This window comes from Urocampus carinirostris, chromosome 2 (genome assembly GCF_059441175.1).
Source record: "Urocampus carinirostris isolate Australia breed hairy pipefish chromosome 2, RoL_Ucar_1.0, whole genome shotgun sequence".
In the NCBI taxonomy this organism is placed as follows: domain Eukaryota; kingdom Metazoa; phylum Chordata; class Actinopteri; order Syngnathiformes; family Syngnathidae; genus Urocampus; species Urocampus carinirostris.
In genome coordinates, this window is record NC_142350.1 from 32054300 (window position 1) to 32072863 (window position 18564).

At 37.0% G+C, this 18564-nt stretch overlaps 1 protein-coding gene across 2 annotated transcripts in view; it reads right to left on the bottom strand.

Moving 5' to 3' along the window:
- Positions 1–18564, bottom strand: part of dnah5 (dynein, axonemal, heavy chain 5) — a 159252-nt gene that overhangs the window by 82298 nt on the left and 58390 nt on the right. For both annotated transcript variants that reach the window (XM_088326195.1, XM_088326196.1), the window contains exons 42-53: positions 18045–18152; positions 17759–17946; positions 13470–13664; positions 12187–12321; positions 11981–12088; positions 9987–10140; positions 9696–9842; positions 7158–7399; positions 6886–7062; positions 5574–5778; positions 4551–4693; positions 1106–1240 (exon numbers count right to left, since the gene is read on the bottom strand). In XM_088326195.1, coding sequence (XP_088182321.1) covers positions 1106–1240; positions 4551–4693; positions 5574–5778; positions 6886–7062; positions 7158–7399; positions 9696–9842; positions 9987–10140; positions 11981–12088; positions 12187–12321; positions 13470–13664; positions 17759–17946; positions 18045–18152 — 1937 coding nt within the window. The remainder of the gene's footprint in view (positions 1–1105; positions 1241–4550; positions 4694–5573; positions 5779–6885; positions 7063–7157; positions 7400–9695; positions 9843–9986; positions 10141–11980; positions 12089–12186; positions 12322–13469; positions 13665–17758; positions 17947–18044; positions 18153–18564) is intronic.

Genomic DNA, 18564 nt, shown 5'->3' on the forward strand with positions numbered 1-18564 from the left:
AAACTTTTTTTTTTTTAAGCATTTTTTCACTTTTCGCGGGTGGTTTTGGTCCCCATTAACCGAGGGATCACTGTAAATACGATTTTTTGATTTTTTTGAAATTATTTTAAACTAACTTTTATTTATCTCGATTAAAATTGTATTTCATTTTAAATAATTCTTAGAGTGAGTGTTATGTCCGAATTTCCAAAACTGAATTAAAAATAGTAAATCAAGGAAAATCAAGTATAATAAAAAAGGCAAAATATCCTTAAAATAAGCAAAAAATATCACAGTAATTTGCTCGGTTTTAAAAGCTTTATTCTATTTATTATAGCATCAACGTTTTTTTTCAAATGAAATGCAAATGATTAGACTATTTTTTTTTCTCTTTACAATATGTTAAACTTGTTTTTCCAGGAATAAGTTTGTTAATACTGGATGAGTACAAAGGAGATATCATGGGATGCCAGTTCCTTATTTGGACTCGTTTCTCGTTGTTTTGACGAATGCATCATTGGTCAATCCTGTTGCTGTTCTTTGAAAAACACAGACTTTAGGGCTGATCCATTTTTGTAAACTTAAAGGTTTAATTAAAAGAAGGGGCTTGGGAGGGGGGCTTTTGGAAGGGATGGAATATTCATATTTGATATCTTCTCGCCTTATTTTGAGTGTCTACAAAAATGTACACGTAACATCTAGTAAAATAAGACACATAGTACCCAAAATAAGTAAAAATATTGTAAGAGAACAGTATGCTAACAGTAAAGTACGAGAACTAATACAAAATAAATATTTTTTTTTAATCAACACATATCATATATTATTGCTTTTTCTAAAGATGTATTTTTGCAATGTAGTTAGAAAGCAAATGTTGTGATTTTGCATGAATTTTGATCAATTTTAGGACCTCAAGTACCCTTTAAGTGTCTTCAAGAAACCCCAGAAGTATGTTTTCCCCTTTTTAAAATCATTGCAGCAGAAGAAATCATTTAAAATATAACTCCTGTTTAGAAAGAAAACAGATGTTGAGCCTCGAGCATCTTGCTAGGTGGGTTGAAGCTCACGGTGCACAGCATCCCCTTGAGATTTAAATTATTCAAGTCTCAGAGTTGATTGGTTGTACCTGGAATATGAGTGGCGTAGTGGCAGAGGAAAAATTAAGACTCTTCCCAATGTGTGTCTCAGGATGAAGCTTTGTCATGTAGCCCTTAATCATGACTGTCTTGGCTGTGCCTTGCTCTCCAACCAGCAGAACAGCCTAACAAAAGAAGACAAAGATGTTAAAAATCTTTCATACCTTGGGGTGGTCGTCATTGGCTCTATCGTTATTGTAGAAGACATTGCAACTTTACACATTGCATCTCTCTGCCTGATTCCAGAAGACACGATAAGAACAGAAATTTAATAGAGATATATTTTAGGTCTGGTCTGTTTTTTTGACAAAATGGTGAATGATGTCAAAATATTTGCCTTCAGAATTGAGTATAAATGGGACGAACAAGAGATTCTCAGGGTGCTAACAAACCTACCCATCCTTGAAAGACATTTTCCATTTTAGGGATTTTGTATGTATTTTTTCCCTTTGTCCTAAATTTAGCGGTAATTATCTCACATGCTGCCAGAAGTCAACTTGCAGGGGAAAAGAAAATAAGCCTTGCCATTTCTCACCTCCAGTTTGGTCTTGCTGGCAAAAGCAGTGATTCCAGTCCCAGCAAGTCTATGGGACTCCGAGATTGCTACCCGTAATCTTCGGCCTAAAAAGGGGATTTTTTTTTTCTGTTTGATACTGTTTCCAGTTCTGATTTTTGTCCCGTTTTTCCAGAAAAATATCTAAAAATTACTTCGGCGCTTAAAAAGGGGAGACAAACATAATTAATAATATTTATGACATAAAATTAATTTGTCATTTGATTATTTTACAAATAATACATTGACCTCCTAAATACGCAACCGTATCAATCCAATGGCAATTATCATTTTCAGGTATATTCTAGTGATGTAATAATAATGGCAATATTGTAAAGTTGAGGCATTAAAATAACCACAATATATTGCGTTGTGTTAAAATAGTAAAAGCAGTACATCTGTTAAAAAGACAATTTATTTTTGTTTTAGATATCTGTTGCCCTCGTACGGCTTGTTATAGGTGCAAGTTTGACTTGATGTAGGCCTGATTACGACTCCCAAAAATTAATAATCTCAAATGAAGACAGCTTCTCTTTACTTGACAGTGATGTGCATACTGTCATATGTGGTATCACTAAGTCAAAACGGAAAAAAACTGATGAGATGCTGTTTTGATCCAAAAAAAAATATGTATACATACTATATAACCTGCTCCCAATTACCCGTCCCCACCAAAGTTTTTTAAACAATATTATGATTGTCTTTTACAGTATTGTGATCTTTTTTAATTACTGTAACTCCCTTCACATAGTATTGCGATAATTGTTATATTTTGAGGTCATGTCATATTCTGATATATAAATATTCTTATTCTTAGTATATATCGATAGTACATCTACTGGATGCATCAATTCTTGATTGTTTACCTCAGTCATAGACTTGCTTGGATACAGGATGATATCAGTATGTGTATTACATAATATTTGACAGCTGGGATGTAAAATGACCCCATTAAACTTCTTTTGTGTATAATGTACATTTGCTACTTACAGTACACATATCTATGTGACATTATTTTAAGTTATTTATATATATCTGCAGCTCAATGCTGGTGCCTGAAGTGGGGGTTGCAACCTAAAATATTGAAAAGTCATGCGTGGGTTGAGTGGGCGGTTGGTTGGATCCATTAATCACTCGGGTCTTGGGCAAGTACAGCCTGATGTCGCCCATCCCTCTTCAGTCCAACAGATGTTTCCACTCTCTAACCAGGGACTTTTCGCGTGTTAGGCAAATGTGCTATAAAAAGTCATATTGGACCCCCCAAAAAAATAATATATATATATATATATATATATATATATATATACACATATATATATATATATATATATATATACACATATATATATATATATATATATATATATATATATATATATATATATATATATATATATATATATATATATTCATATTATATTATTATATAAAAATAATATATATATATATATATATATACACATATATATATATATATATATATATATATATATATATATATATATATATATATATATATATATAAAACAATATATGAATAGTAACAAAAAAGTTAAAATACAAATATGAGTTAGGGAGGACCTTAATAATTTAATTTTTAACAGGTAACAGTGAACTTAGTTTGCACTTCACACGATGAGATTTTACTTGGTCAGTTGAATCGATGCATGTGGTGCATGCGTGATTAATGAGACCTACTCCTGCATCCATGCTCACACAAAGAGCGCTTGAAATGAATTCATCGTAGCAAGCAATATAACGACCTTAAAGCATAGCAGAGGTTCAATCAGCATTATAAGCATGGCGACGACGAGTTGTGGCAGTGCTATCGACTGAACCTGCGCATGAGATGGGTCGAGTCACTAGGCACGACACAACCCTCAAAACGAGGAGTGCAGAATCAGATGAAAGCCGCTCTCCAGCCTTGATGTGCAGAGTGACACCAGGCAATCTCCACAAGGGTTTAGTTTGATGAGGACATTATTTTCTTAAGTGTGCACATAAAAACAGAATGAACTCATGTTTTAGGTTTCATCAGTGAACAACGCTCACTTCTGGGTTATGTTGATTTAATTTTCAATAATTATATTATACTGTATATGGAAGGTAGGTGAGGCTGTCCCTCATCATGGAAATATAAATTAAAAGTATATAAAATTGTTTTATATATATATATATATATATATATATATATATATATATATATATATATATATATATATATATATATATATATATATATATATATATATATATATATACACACATTGTTATATATTCAGTTTCAAAGTTATATACTTTTCAGATTTTCTTTTTTTCACAATTGCTGATTTTCCTCATTATGTCATTCATATTACTTAAAGAATGAGTATGTAACATATTAAAGTGCTGAGCGTCTGCAGATGCTGAGTGAGGTATGCAATTGTCTTGCCTCATGGCAGAAGGCGCTAGTGAGATCAAAGATTCTGATTTGGCACACACCTCAGCCCCAAATAAAAAATGTTGTGATAGTATTAGCAAGCTAAATGTTAGTCAAGCCAACCAGCAATTTATTTCTTAATAAATGGAATACTTTTCATTTTGGAGGATGACCTATTTGTGAATACTTTTATTTAAAAGGAGCAGCGCATAGACACCATTTATAATCAAGGTAAGACAATAAAACATATTTTTCTATGCTACAGTTTATAGCGCTTTCTTGATCTGTCAATCAGTTGACAAATAAGATGAATGCTCATTTATTTGTAAATCTTACCGTGCCTCACCAGACACGAACATCACCGCATATCATCGTGTATATGATTTTCAAATACCCTTTTTAATGCAGTAGACATACTATAAATAATTGATGAAATATGAATATGAGTGTTTTGTTTTTTTACCTTGCCCTGCTTGGCGATGGTCTGTATCAGGAAGTCCGTTCTAACATTGTCCACGTTGGGCACCAAGATGGAGCTATACTCGGGGGTCATTTCGGATGGATACACATATTCCTCCACTCTTGTGCGCCAGTGCACCCACTGACCTACAAAATTAAATACATATGCAAACATTACCATGCAGCATATACAGTATCATTATACAGTTTGGGGATCTTCCTAACCAGAATCCCCCTAATCCTGCCAAATTGTAGAGATTTTCATTACACAACACACTTGCTTCTAAACATCAGAATAATGATCAGGCTTATGCAGTTTACCGATAAGTAGAATTAAGAATCCAGTGTGTAGAATTGTAGAAACATCTATTCTCTAAAAGACTCTTGTCCTCAAAGTCCACAATTGGATCAAGACTCATTTTTTGTTTCTTATGGTGTATGTTGTGTCTGTTTTACACATTGTGTCAAACATCACATTGATCATTTTTACTATTTAAATAAGCCAATGTTCAAACACGTTTAAAGAGAAAAGTGATGCTAAATACAAGAAACTTGTTGATTTTAACTCTAATTATAAAGCAATGACTGTTGTTGAAAGATTATTTTCTAAAAAGGCACATTTAAATTGGTGTATATAAACATCTCATGTTGTGTTCTTTGAGTATTTATTATGTTGCTATGTATGTAAAAGGAATTAATTCATTTTTATGTATGGATTATATGTATGTATTTATTTATTAAATGCCTTAAATTCTCGTAATACTAAACAGATGTTGCTGCCACACCTGAAAAAAAGAGGCATAGGCAATTCATATTTTGATACAATACATGCAATACAACTATTGTTTCAAAGCCATAACCATGTGAAAGCATAAATCTTAATATTAAGACGCGTGAAAACTGAAAAACATGTTTTATTAATTTATTCATTGCTTTTATTATTTACTGATGCCATTGAGTTTGCCCATTTGTGTATAAATCTCAGACTGAAGCAACATCTTCCATTAAATGCCGTGCTCCTGCCTACCATCTGCTGTGACGTGATAGTCGAACATGGTGTCCTCACTGTCAGGAGCGATGTCCGGCAAGTTCAAATGAACGCTGTCATTTCCTCGGAGCCACGTCTCAATTTTTTTGCGGTTATCTAATTCAAGAACAGCCCCAGCGCTCCACATCAGGGAAAATGCATACAGGCGTTCCAAGTGCTCTCGAGATAAGTCAACACACTGTTCCTGTGAGGTAGAGTGAGTAATTAACTGTCATCATAGGAGAGCATGAATGTCTTTTTGGTTCTAGATTCAAATAGCAAATGTTCTCGATGGTACGTCGGCTCCTAAGGGCCGTAGCATATTCTGGTTGCCATGGCCACTTGAGGTTGCCAATTTAGACTGCCACCACTTGTCTGACTTTTCAGGTAATGACAGTACACAATTGTTGTACAAACTGTTCAGTCAATTTCTATTTGACCTGGATTTGCATGTTATAATTCCACTTTACAGCTGTAATTAACACTATAAGATTATTTTCTGAAATACATGCATGATAAGAACCTGTCGCCTCTTCGAGTTATGAGTACAGTGGCACATCACCCTATGAGCCTAATTCGTTCTGGGGCCATGCTCAAAATAATTTAAAATACAGTAATAAGATAAATAAGACGATACCAACAAAATGAAATGCAAGTTTATTATGAGCATGTAGCATTGAGCCAATCGCCGTAACAAAGGTGTGCGCACGGTATAGAAGGCGGCAGGGGGCGCTTGTAAGGAGTGACAGAGATCATATACCTAGCATCTTATACGTTTTCCCCAAATTGTATCCATTTTTTTAGCATTTCAAATTGTGTAGGACATATATAAATGAAAGGCAAAAAGACCAATCTTGTTTTGATCATATGATTTCTCATCCGGATCGCCTCAGTCACGGGTAGCAGAAGACAGCCACCTCAATGATTGCTAAAACTGTCGCGGTAATCTACATAGTCTGTCTTGCTGTGAGTAATAAGGTTCTTCATTGTGTTTGTAGAATTTATCATTGCTTAATAAGGATGATTTGCAATCATTAATAGGAGAACCTATTGGCGGAGGTTGATATACAGTATGAGATTGAGACACTGTTGACTATATGTAAGCACTTACTATGCACTTTCATTAAAGTGACCGTAAATTTAGATGAATGTACACAAAAAAACATTTTAAAAGCAGGTTTCTGCCTGTAGTAGTTTGCATATGAAAACTGGAACAAGCTGATGCTTCTTCACCCAGATAAAACTCATCTCTCGAAATTCAAGTGTTTAGAGGTGATTCTATAAAGAGGTAGAACTGTCATATCTAACTCACCTTTGTTGGTATGAGTCCCTGCAGCATGTTGATGCATTGCATGATAACAAAAGCCTCCAGCAGGTCTATTTTAAACTCAAATGACTGTACACAGAAGCGGTACAGTTTGATGAAGGAGGAAGAGAAGAGCCCCCTTAGGATTTCCACCTCCTGGGGGCAGCGTTTTTTCAACCAGCCCTGGGGACAAGGGTACAGTTTTTTCACATAATTTTTCCTCATGGAGTATTGGAATGTAAATGCTAATAGCTAACACTACGGTCATTTTCCTGTACCTCTAATATCGGGCTCCAGCCGAGCACAGAAGAGCTCATGAACACCATGCCGTTGCGTGACACAGTGGCTGGCGATGCGTTGTCAATGTTATGCGGTTCAAAAACAACTTTACAGTTAGGAGCCATGGGTATGCGGTCACCGTTGGCCAGAGTTAGAGTTCGGTTGTCATCCAGAACTGAGTTCAGATTTTCTATCCAGATGGCATCAACTGGTCCATCGAGGACAATCCAGATGTGCTCCCCTGAAAACGTTCAAGAATAGTGTTCACTCTTTCTCACACCTTTCAATTCTGGCATTCATTTTTTATGGGGGTGAGTCACTAAATTCACAACATACAGTATTTTCCACAGTTCACCCACATGTTCTACTCTGCAATTGAGAATTGAATACATCGCTAGTTTCAAGATTAATATAGTCATGTAAGATCTCGATACCAGTTTGACACAAGTAAACTGAATTATTTAGTTACAATAGAATGATGTGATGGTATTTGACAGCTGAAAAGTAAATATCTGTGAAGCATGTGCACATGGTACATTATATTTGAGTGCATTATAACCACAACACACTATTTGTGAGTTATGAATCTAGATAAAGTATTGCAGTATTTTTTGAAGGTTCAGTAATTAAACTGGATGTTCAGCAACAGTGCTGGAAGGCATGTGGAGAGGTAGATGTTGACCACGTGTTAGCTTTGTCAAATAATACAAGTCTACTAGAAGAAACTCTGGTATGCTTTGAAGAAAATTGTGGGACATGGAATACCCAAAATATTCAAGGTTGTCTTTAACAACGGGAAAAATATTGTAAAAAACATGATGAGTACCTGGTAAAAGTTCTTATGACAGCAAGCAAAAATGATAAACAAGACTGTGGTATAAACATAAGCTCCCCACTGTGGAGCAGTATGTGTGCACTGTGGAAGAATTATTTGCAAAGGAGGAAACAACATTTTAAATAAGAATACAGGAGAACAATTCAAGGACAAATGGGAAAAAAAGTATGAACTATAGAAGAACGAAGGACAACACTTCCGAACATTGAAGACTCGACTTTGAAAATAACTTCAATAACGTCATGGTTGATATTCCCCAACACTGCAAAGTTTTCAACTTTGTTGTGTTTCGTTTGATGTGCGTTCCAAAAATATAAGGGCACAATAAAAAGCAATTTGAAAGAATTTAAATTAAGTGAATCCGTTATCAGCGAGGGTCAAATGGTTACATCTTTTTGGTTGAAATAGATACAATTGAATAGACCTAGATTAAATTATAGATGAAATCACAATTTTTTAGTAAGTTCGCATAAAACAATACTAAAAAACAACAGTGGCTGCACAAGGTTTTGTTGCAGTTGAGCAGCAAAAAAGTGCGTACATAAAATCAAAAAGATATATTGCACTGCAAATTTACACCAGTGTATGCATGCATTTTTAATGCATGCCCAAGCAATATAGGAAGATAAAACAAACTCAAGTGTGATGAGCTATGAGTGCAAGGATGTCTCTGGGCAATTAAACTTTTCTGTGGCATAGTATATTACTCCTGTTCCCACAGATCCAGAAAGAAAAAGTCACTTCTGAAAAGACCCAGTTGGATCTTGTGAGGAACCCTCCAGGGACTGTCTTTCATGCTTCTCCTTTACTTCTTGCTACAGAGCAGGAATGATGATGTTCTAAGGCTGGGCTCTCTGTAGTTCATTGAATGCAACCGCTAGCTGGTTATCCCCCGCTTGAATGCATGGCATGTGAAATAAAAAGTTATGGAACTGGTGTAACAACAAAGGATTACAAACAGATTTGTGGGCCATGCTGGGTGGGATTTGTGGTGGGTTGATGTATCACTTGTTAAAAAGCTAAGTGGCCTGCTTAAAATAACTTGACCATCCGACACTTCCAAGGTGAGAAGAGCATAAATTGGTGAATCCCTAAAGAATCCGTACTACAAACTATATTAGGAAAGGCGGAAAGTGGTTATGATGCAGGAGGGGTTATCATAGATGAATGATCACCAACTCCTTGAAATTAAGGTTATCTACCACAAATAAAAAAAGCAAATCAAAGCAAATCGAAAACTGAGACCATGTCTGCAAAGGGTGCAGTACATTTTTTGTCTGGTTCCTCAATGGTGCCCCATTTTGAGAGGAAGCCAATGAGGTGGCTCGGGCATAAGGTTCAGATAAGTCTTGGATACTGGTGAGGCGATCTGGGCAAATTCTACTGGCAGGAGGCCAAGGGGAAGATCCAAATAATGTTGAATGGATTGTCTCTTGCCTAGAATTGCCTGAGGATCCCCCAAGAAAGGCTAGACAAAAAAACTGGGGAGAGGGAAACCTCTAGATCCATTGTTAAATGGATGGATGGATGGATGGATGGATGGATGGATAGATGGTTTCTTTCCAACCAACTGTTGGAAAGAAATTGCAAAGCAATCCACACATTATTAAGAAGTAGTTATACAACAGTTTCTATATCTGTCTGTTCCAATCATTCACATTTTCAGCAGTTACAAATAAAATTGGGTACATAAGGAACTGACCTCTTTTTGCCTTCAGTGTTTTCCTCCAGAGTGTTGAGAAGATGCCATCAGTCCAGTCGTTCGTAGCCACATCAAGCCGACCAAACATTTGAGGTGCGGTGATAGCTTTGGGATTCATGCGCATCTCTCTGTGGGGTTGGCCACACTCTAGCAGAACAGGGACATTCATTACAGAGCCTTTACAAGCTCTTTGCGTAAAAAAGACGTGTAAAATAATTGGTGATATACTATCTTGGTATTTTTTGAACAGTTGTTTAATTTAGAGCTAAAATGACTGTGTTGTCCTCCCACCTGTCATTGCTCTCATTAGCGTATGGATGCAAGTGGTCTTGCCTGCCCCACTTGGCCCTAGAGCCATCATGCCATGCCGGACCCTCTGAGTCTCAAATAGCTGGATGACTTTCAGTTTCCACGGTGGGTGACAGATGAGACCTGCATCTTCAACCTGTAAAGGAAGACTACTTCAAAAAACAGTCTTGCATTTTCAACATTAGATGTTAAAATGTAGGGATATCTGCCATAGGTCTTATGTATATATGACTCTTAGTATTATTCTAGGTGAAACAAAGAACACATGGTTCTGTGAAAATTGAGTCTGACAATCAAGCTTAGCTTGATCAAAAAGGGGACTAAGAAAAAATTCAAAATTGATTCGGATACCAACAAAATGGGTGTAATTGGACATTTCTCTTGTTGTTCCATCCATCCATTATCTGCACTGCTTATCCTCAGTAGGGTCGCGGGGTGCTGGAGCACATCCCAACTATCTTCGGGCAGTGGGCAGGGGACCTGCTAATAAGGTTGCCAACCAGTCGCAGAGCACACAGAGACAGACTAGTCACTCGCTTATTCATACCTAGGGACAATATGGACCGGCCAATTAACCTGACATGCATGTTTTTTGGGAATGTGGGAGGAAACTGGAGTGCCCGGAGGAAACTCACGCAGGCGCGGGGAGAACATGGAAACTCCCCACAGGAAGGAATTAGTTAAATTATTTAGCAGGTCCTTTTTTACTTTGTTTAGTTTAGTGTTGCCAAAATAAATACGACTGGAAACAAAAGTTTTCTTTAGTATTTCTGTCTTTTCTGTATAAAGAAAGGATTTGAGAAAAATATTAGTTGAAAATAACACAGAGACGTGACGAGCCATTACAAACACTCTTCACAAGTGACGTGCGGTGAGATTGGAGTCTGGTGTGGCTCAGTCAGATTTATAAATATATGAACCTACATCTTTTTCATCATTTGATCTGCAGAGCAAGAAAGCAAAATATTAACTCTAGCATAAAAAAAGCTTTTATTGTATTAGCTTAATGGTGGGGTGCATAGACCGAGGTGTCCTTAAAAGTTTAAAATTAAATATTTTCTCCATTGAGTATGTGTTAAAAATGCCAAAATTAGTTCAAAGTGAGGGCAGCACGGCGGCGCAGTGGTTAGCGCATGTACGGCACAGTTCATGTCATGGGAACCTCCTGCGTGGGTTCAAATCCAGCTACCGGCCTTACTGTGCGGAGTTTGTATGTTCTCCCTGAGTTGTCTGTCCCTGTGTGCCCTGCGATTGGCTGGCAACCAGTTCAGGGTGTCCCCTGCCCACTGCCCGATGATTGCTGGGATGGGTTCCAGCACCCCCGTGACCCTACTGAGGATAAGCGGTGCAGCTAATGAGATGAGAGATGAGATGAGATGAGATGAGTTCAAAGTGCTTGTGTGGGTTTCCTTTAGGCGCTTCGGTTTCCTCACACATTCGAAAAACATGCATGTCAGGTTGATTGGCCGGTCCAAATTGTCCCTAGTTGTGAATGAGTAAATGAGTTGTCTATCCCTGTTGCCTTGCAACTGGCTGGATATCCCCTGCCCACTGCCCGAAGACAGCTTGGATGGGCTCCAGCACCCCCACGACCCTACTGAGAATAAGCGGTGAAGATAATGTATGGATGGATTATTCCCTGTGTCACACCAAATTTTTCTCATTTTTTTTGTGGACAAGTAGTTGCTGTTTTCCTTAAGCTTGAATATTTTGTTCAAGCTTTTAAAAATGTTTTTGTGACTTAACCAGTACAGGAGTTCACACAATTGTATCTTTAGAATAGTGTTATTTTCTGCCTAATAAATTGGCAAACGCATTTTATAGTTGCTTGATTTATAGATGAGATATGAATATCATAATGTGTTACCACAATTTTCTCCTGCTAAACACTTCTGCTAACCCTCATGTTTCATGACAGAATTGTATTCGCAGCCTCTATTTTTTTAGGACCCATCCTAGCATTGTCTTATTTCTACCTGTTTGGCGATGGCTGCTTCCAATTCAGGGTAACCGGCTTTATCAAGCTGAATTCCCGGGAAGAGGTCCTCAATCAAGCTCAGGAAGAGTGGTTCATCTTCATCAATCTGATAAAGAGATTCATTCTCATTGGAATTGCACAATCGGTAATAATGCATAATACAAGCGGTTCATTAATGTAATTTACAAAATAATTGGGACTGACCAATTTTGAGAGATTCATGTCCCTTAGGACTCTCATGACGATGGTGGACTCGGTGTCGCTGGGATTGGCTCGTTTGGCTGCTCCGAGAGTTCTCAACACGGAGAGGATGTTCCGCAAGCCAAAATCGTAATGGACCTGCATCATTCTGTCATCTTAACTATTTGTTATGAATACCATACATCCAGATCAGGGGTCTCCAACATGGAGCCCGCGGGCAGAAGAGTGCCAAAACAAGGGCAACTGAGACGCTCGCGGGTTTGTTATGAAAATAGCTCACTAATGCTGGATATTTGTGATTTTCAGGTAAAATCTTTATTTGTAGTAACATGATAAGTTGTTATTTTTTAAAAGGGGAGTCAAACTGGTAGCCCTTTGCGCCTATTGGGATGAAAAGTAGCTCTCGGCTTTGAAAAAGTTGGAGACCATTGATCTAGATTTAGTGAGCCTAATGCAGTCATGCTAAACTTACGGCCCGTGGGCCGGACTCTGTCCGTTAGATAACCTAATCCATAGATTTCTGAGTATGTCAAAAAAAGAAGCTGGTCTCCAGGTCATTTCAATCAAAAAGTATTATTTTTAAATGCTGCCTCTGGCCGCTAAAGGGCGGTAAAGGATGTAAGATATACTTTGCGCTTTAGTAGGCCGGGCCTAGTACAGTAGTTTGATCAGATCTAATTTTGTTGTCCATGCAGTGCTCAAACTTTTGTTTTGTATTTATTTTTTATTCATTTTAAACCAATACAACAATTAATGCTATATAGCTGTATAGTACGGTGAATTGGTGCAGGTGTAAAACTGCATTCACTCATCTGCTAAAATAAACCAGTTAACGCATTCAATGCTAAACATGAAAATCATTTTTTTCCTACTGTTTGTGAATAAATGTGTCAAACTCAGAAAATATCCCCTGCGACCCATGATTACAGTATGCAGGGTAGGATACTAAAGTAGGCTGAATGATATATATCATAATAGTAAAAAAAACAACAACAGTGAACTAAAAATGTCAAGTTTACATTCTTTTACTGAACTGCACCACCTGAGAACGGGAAGTCTGGATCCAGCTCCAGCATCAAACATAGTTTGACATGCCCGGTAGTCCTCAAGCCAAACCAGAAATTTGATTTCTTATACTTCAGAAAGGAGGAAGGCTTGGCTGGAATCTCGATTATCCACACATACAATCACAATCAATAAAACAACAATTCACTGATGCAATTAAATTGATGAATTAGACAGCAATCACACACCAAAAATAATTGCAAACCTCTGCCTTTGTTTACCTGCTTAGAAAGCTGCTCTTCACAGAGCTTGTAGAGTGTGAAGAATTTTCGAGCCAGCTCCATGTTGTCAATGAAGCCACAGCTGGCTAGCTTCACTCTGATGATAATTTGACGGTCGGGAACCATCATGGCTACAGAGCGAAAGTTGATCTTTAGGTTCTCTGGTAGTTCTTGTCGTCCTGCATAACCCGGGTTCTGAATAAATATGAGACAAGAGCTGAGATGCGTGACTTTTAATAAGGCACATATGACCAAAATCTACTTAAGGTCAACAATATGTTGACATGGACTGCAATAAGAGTATTCTCATTAAAAAAACATGTCTGTAAGTCAGGGGTGTCAGACTAACTTTTGCTCAGTGGCCACATGGGAATAGAACACCGGACTGGTAAATTAATGGCATAAAAATTGTGCCTTAGCTGTAGAGCTGAGAATGTTGTGGAAGCTCACAATTTAAATATAGTTATGATTCAGAGGGATGAGATGCGATTATGAAATGATTATTGATGCTATTCCTCTCAATATTGTATTTCCTTAACTAATATTTTATAACGGCATTTGTAACAAAGTAGAACTGAATTAAATCCTGTCCCATTATAGTTCATGGGAAACTCGTACAAACAGGAAAGTCTCAAAATAGCGCTATAATTTAAGTGCGAATAACGACTTGGGTGCCTGGAGCTAAAAATATGTATTTCTGCTTTTTCTATAAAATTGTTTATATGTATTTGGGTTTTTCCCTGTTAGATTTGAAGTCTATTATAGAATAGAGCCAAAGCTTCTTTAAACATCTTTACCAATGTTGTATATTTGAGTTGTGTATTTCTTAATCTCTAACCTATAGTTTCCAATTACCAGTGATAAGCGTAGCTATAAACAAACGTTTTTGATGAGAGGCATCCCGGAACTAGATCGCGTTTAGTGCAATCATACTGCCTGTGTTTCAAGTCTACAAATATGTCCAATAAACTTATATACCGTAAGTATGGGTAGAAATATATACATAAAAATGAATAATTTTAAAAGGTTTTCCCTATAGTGACGAGCATATACAAGAAATTCAAAAAAATATTGATCAGCTCAGTGGCCTTGTGGTAGGTTATGCCTTCAAACCAAAAGTTAATGGAATCGATCCCACGATAAGACGTACAGAAAAACAACAAATTAAATAAATGCAATAGATGGAAATGATTACAGTCAGAGATTAAATTAAATAACTGCATTGTGTTGCATTTTTTTTTCAGGTTTACTTTAATATAGTAGAAAGTACAAAACTGAAAGTATAATAAATAAGTATCTTTAAAGCAAAGGTCACCAACCCCATTTAATCTAAGAGCTACTTTTTGTTACTGATGAGTGCGAAGGGCTCTTTTTAAATGTATTTCTAAAATGACAACTTATCATGGTACTACTATGTTGTAACAGTGTTATTAACAGGTTGTACCCATTAGAAGTAGGGTTAATATAGGCTCAATTAACCTCTAAAACTTCATGCCAGTTAGAGAAAAAAAATATTGAAAATCACAATAACCCATTACTGGTGAGTTTTTTTAGAACCTGTGACTCAGGTGTTCTTAGTGGGATACCTGTTGCCTGCTGGCACCACATTGGAGACCCCTGATCAGACGTACACTATTTTCTTACAAATTAGCGAAAATAATATTAAAACATAACACTAAAACTACTTATTTTGACAAAAACGTAAAATGCTTTAGTTAAACTTGAGTTTACATGATCTAGCATACTTTTTCGTAAGGATTGACTCAACTGTAAGAATGATACTAGCAGTTTGTTTTGCCTTTGTCTGTGTTAAAGGGTCACTGCATCCTGTGAGTCTGATAATATGCTTAGCTCAATTTTCACATTGGGTACCCATCCTGAGGCGCAATATCGGGTGAATAATATGCTATATGTAGTAGAAGAAATGTCCAGGAACAAGTCAAGTCAAGTCAAGTCATGTTTATTTGTATAGCCCTTAATCACAAAGAGTCTCAAAGGGCTGCACAGATCAAAGACTATTGCAAACTACAGACTATTATGACACCATCCCCTCATCTAAAACCTACATGAGGGCAAATAATACACAGATATTGTCAACACGAAATGTAGGTTATTCATAGATAGATAGATAGATAGATAGATAGATAGATAGATAGATAGATAGATAGATAGATAGATAGATAGATAGATAGATAGATAGACAGACAGACAGACAGACAGACAGACAGACAGACAGACAGACAGACAGACAGACAGACAGACAGACAGACAGACAGACAGACAGACAGACAGACAGACAGACAGACAGACAGGTAGGTAGATAGATAGATAGATAGATAGATAGATAGATAGATAGATAGATAGATAGATAGATAGATAGATAGATAGATAGATAGATAGATAGATAGATAGATAGATAGATAGATAGATAGATAGATAGATAGATAGATAGATAGATAGATAGATAGATAGATAGATAGATAGATAGATAGACAGACAGACAGACACTTTATTCATCCCCATGGGGAAATTCACACTTCCAGCAGTATCCTTGAGTTAAAAATAATAATAATAACAATAATAAAGTAAGGAATATAATACATAAATACCCAATGTAACGTGTTGTTAGAGTATTTAAATAGTGCTAAATAAAATACACACTGTAATAAAAATGGGGTAATATGCAATGTGGGGATATGGTTTGATGTGGGCTTAATGTGTTTAATGTGGGCTTTTACTCCCCCGGGTGGAGTTAAAGAGCCTCATGGCATGAAGAAGAAATGGTCTCCTCAGTCTGTCCGTGGAACAAGACTGTGACAGCAGTCTGTCGCTGAAGCTATTGGAGATGATGCTGTGTAGTAGATGTGATGAATTGTCCATAACGGACTGCAGCTTTTTCAGTGCCCGTCTCTCAGCTACTGTTGTCAGGCTGTCCAGCTCTGTGCCCACAACAGAGCTCGCTTTCCTTTCGAGAGGCATCCTTCTCTTGGCGCTGCCCGCATAAAAGAGGGCGCTTCCCACAACAGTTTCATAGAGCATTTGTATGAGCTTTTTGCAGATGTTGAAGGACGCCAGCCTTCTGAGGAAGTACAGTCGGCTTTGACCTTTCCTGCATCCAACTTCTGTGTTGGCACTCCAGTCCAGTTTATTGTCCAGCTGCACACCCAGGTATTTGTAGGTCTGGACAAATTCTACAAATTCTCCTTTGATAGTTGAATAATATGCTATAGAATAGAAGTGTGTTTTAAGCTTAGATTTAAACATTTCCACTGAGAACAAGAACTTTCTTGACGTCACACACTTGAAAAAATGTAGTTGTCAGACTTTTATTGGAAGATCTTCAGATGTGAGGCAGCGCAGTAATCGGCCATTTTTCTCCAAAGCATGTTACTCATTTTCTCACGCATCTACCTCAGGAACTTGTTTTAAAAACCTGTTCAATAATTTCTTACAGCATATTGCAAATCATGACGTTTTGGAATATTTTAACACACCATTTGTATATAAAATACATTCCTAAAAGTTTAAAACAAAAGAAATACCCTATACGCCTTTAAAATTCACTTGACTTTTCTGTTGAGGGAAGAACGATGAATTGCAGTGTGCACTGATGCGAAAAGTTAAAGCGGGATACCAGGCACAGCCATCAGCATCTCCATCAACTCTAAAGGTTTCTTATCGCTGCCGTTCAAGGCCATTTAGCGTCAGCAAGAATGCCTTCTCCTTATGTCTCCTTGGACACAAAAGTCATCTTCGTGCTTTCTGCTTCAGATCCTAGTAAAAGTACTTCGAATCTCACACGTCTTTTATGGATTTTAATTTAATGTTGTAGTGTTATGTGGATTTCTTAATGCATCACTATGTGAGAGGAGTCAAAGACAGTTGAGGCATCACGCATTACTCAAGACAAAATTTACTGGTGTTCAACTAATGGTCAGTCCTAGAGACAAGCCCTCTTGGACAACCTCAATACTAATACATTAGCATTGGTTTTCTAACTACTAGAATATAACTAGTTATAAAAGAATGAGTGCCAGATTTCACAAAAAATACGTAGCCCACATTTAAACACACACACCGAAAGCAGAGTATAAATTGATGAATGTGATTATAGTTTATGCCAAAGTTGCATTTCTTTCCTTTTCCTTCGTCAAAAACTCCATAAAAGTTCAATACAGCTTACCCAGGTTATAACAGAGTGATTGGTAATAAGGGCAAAATACAGGCTGAAAAAGGACATTATCTCCTATGTATGAGGGAATGTAACAAGCAACCTGGGTTGTACTGACCATTGTTATAAAGATTCCAAATTCTGGATTCATTTCCACATTTTCTCCATCAGTGAACACAAAGTTTGTCCGTCGTTCTTTCTTGCAGGTGAGCACTATTGAAATCTGCTGGGCTGCCACCGATAGGACGGGAAGGTCAATGCGGTTGAATTCGTCAAAACATCCCCATGAGCCCGACTGGGCGAGACCTATAAATCATGCACAGGCCATTTACAGAGTAGTCACATTTTTGATTACATGATCAGTTTTTATTTTTTTATATATTAACACACTTGTTTGTAATTACCCTTGAATATTCTCCCCAGACCTCGGAAGTCCATTTGGTCGGAACAGTTAAATACCACCACGTACTTCCCCAGACAGCGGCCCATATCCTTAATGGTCTCAGTTTTACCTAAAAAAATAGTTTGGCAAAAAAGAGATTAGATGTGTTTTTCCACTCAAAAAGAATGACATTTTGTCAATACCTAGAGTTTATTGATGAATGTTAAAAATGTGACGTTAAGCCTCACCCATCATCAACATGCTTGTTCCTCCCATATGAGGCGCCAATATTTAATCTCAAATAGAAATGATATGATTGATTAGCTTTGATGGAATCTGTTTATTCTGCTTGTATTTTGATTAATATTAGATACCCGCAAAAAAAATGTTTAGGATACCTGGGTTATTTCGACTATTATTTATCACTGTTGTTGATTATTTTGAATGCAATGTTTACATCATTGTCCCCATTGGCAGTGTCTGAAATAATGTTTGCCCGGACGCCCGGGGCGTGCATCTTTTAGGTCGGGCGAACAACTTAC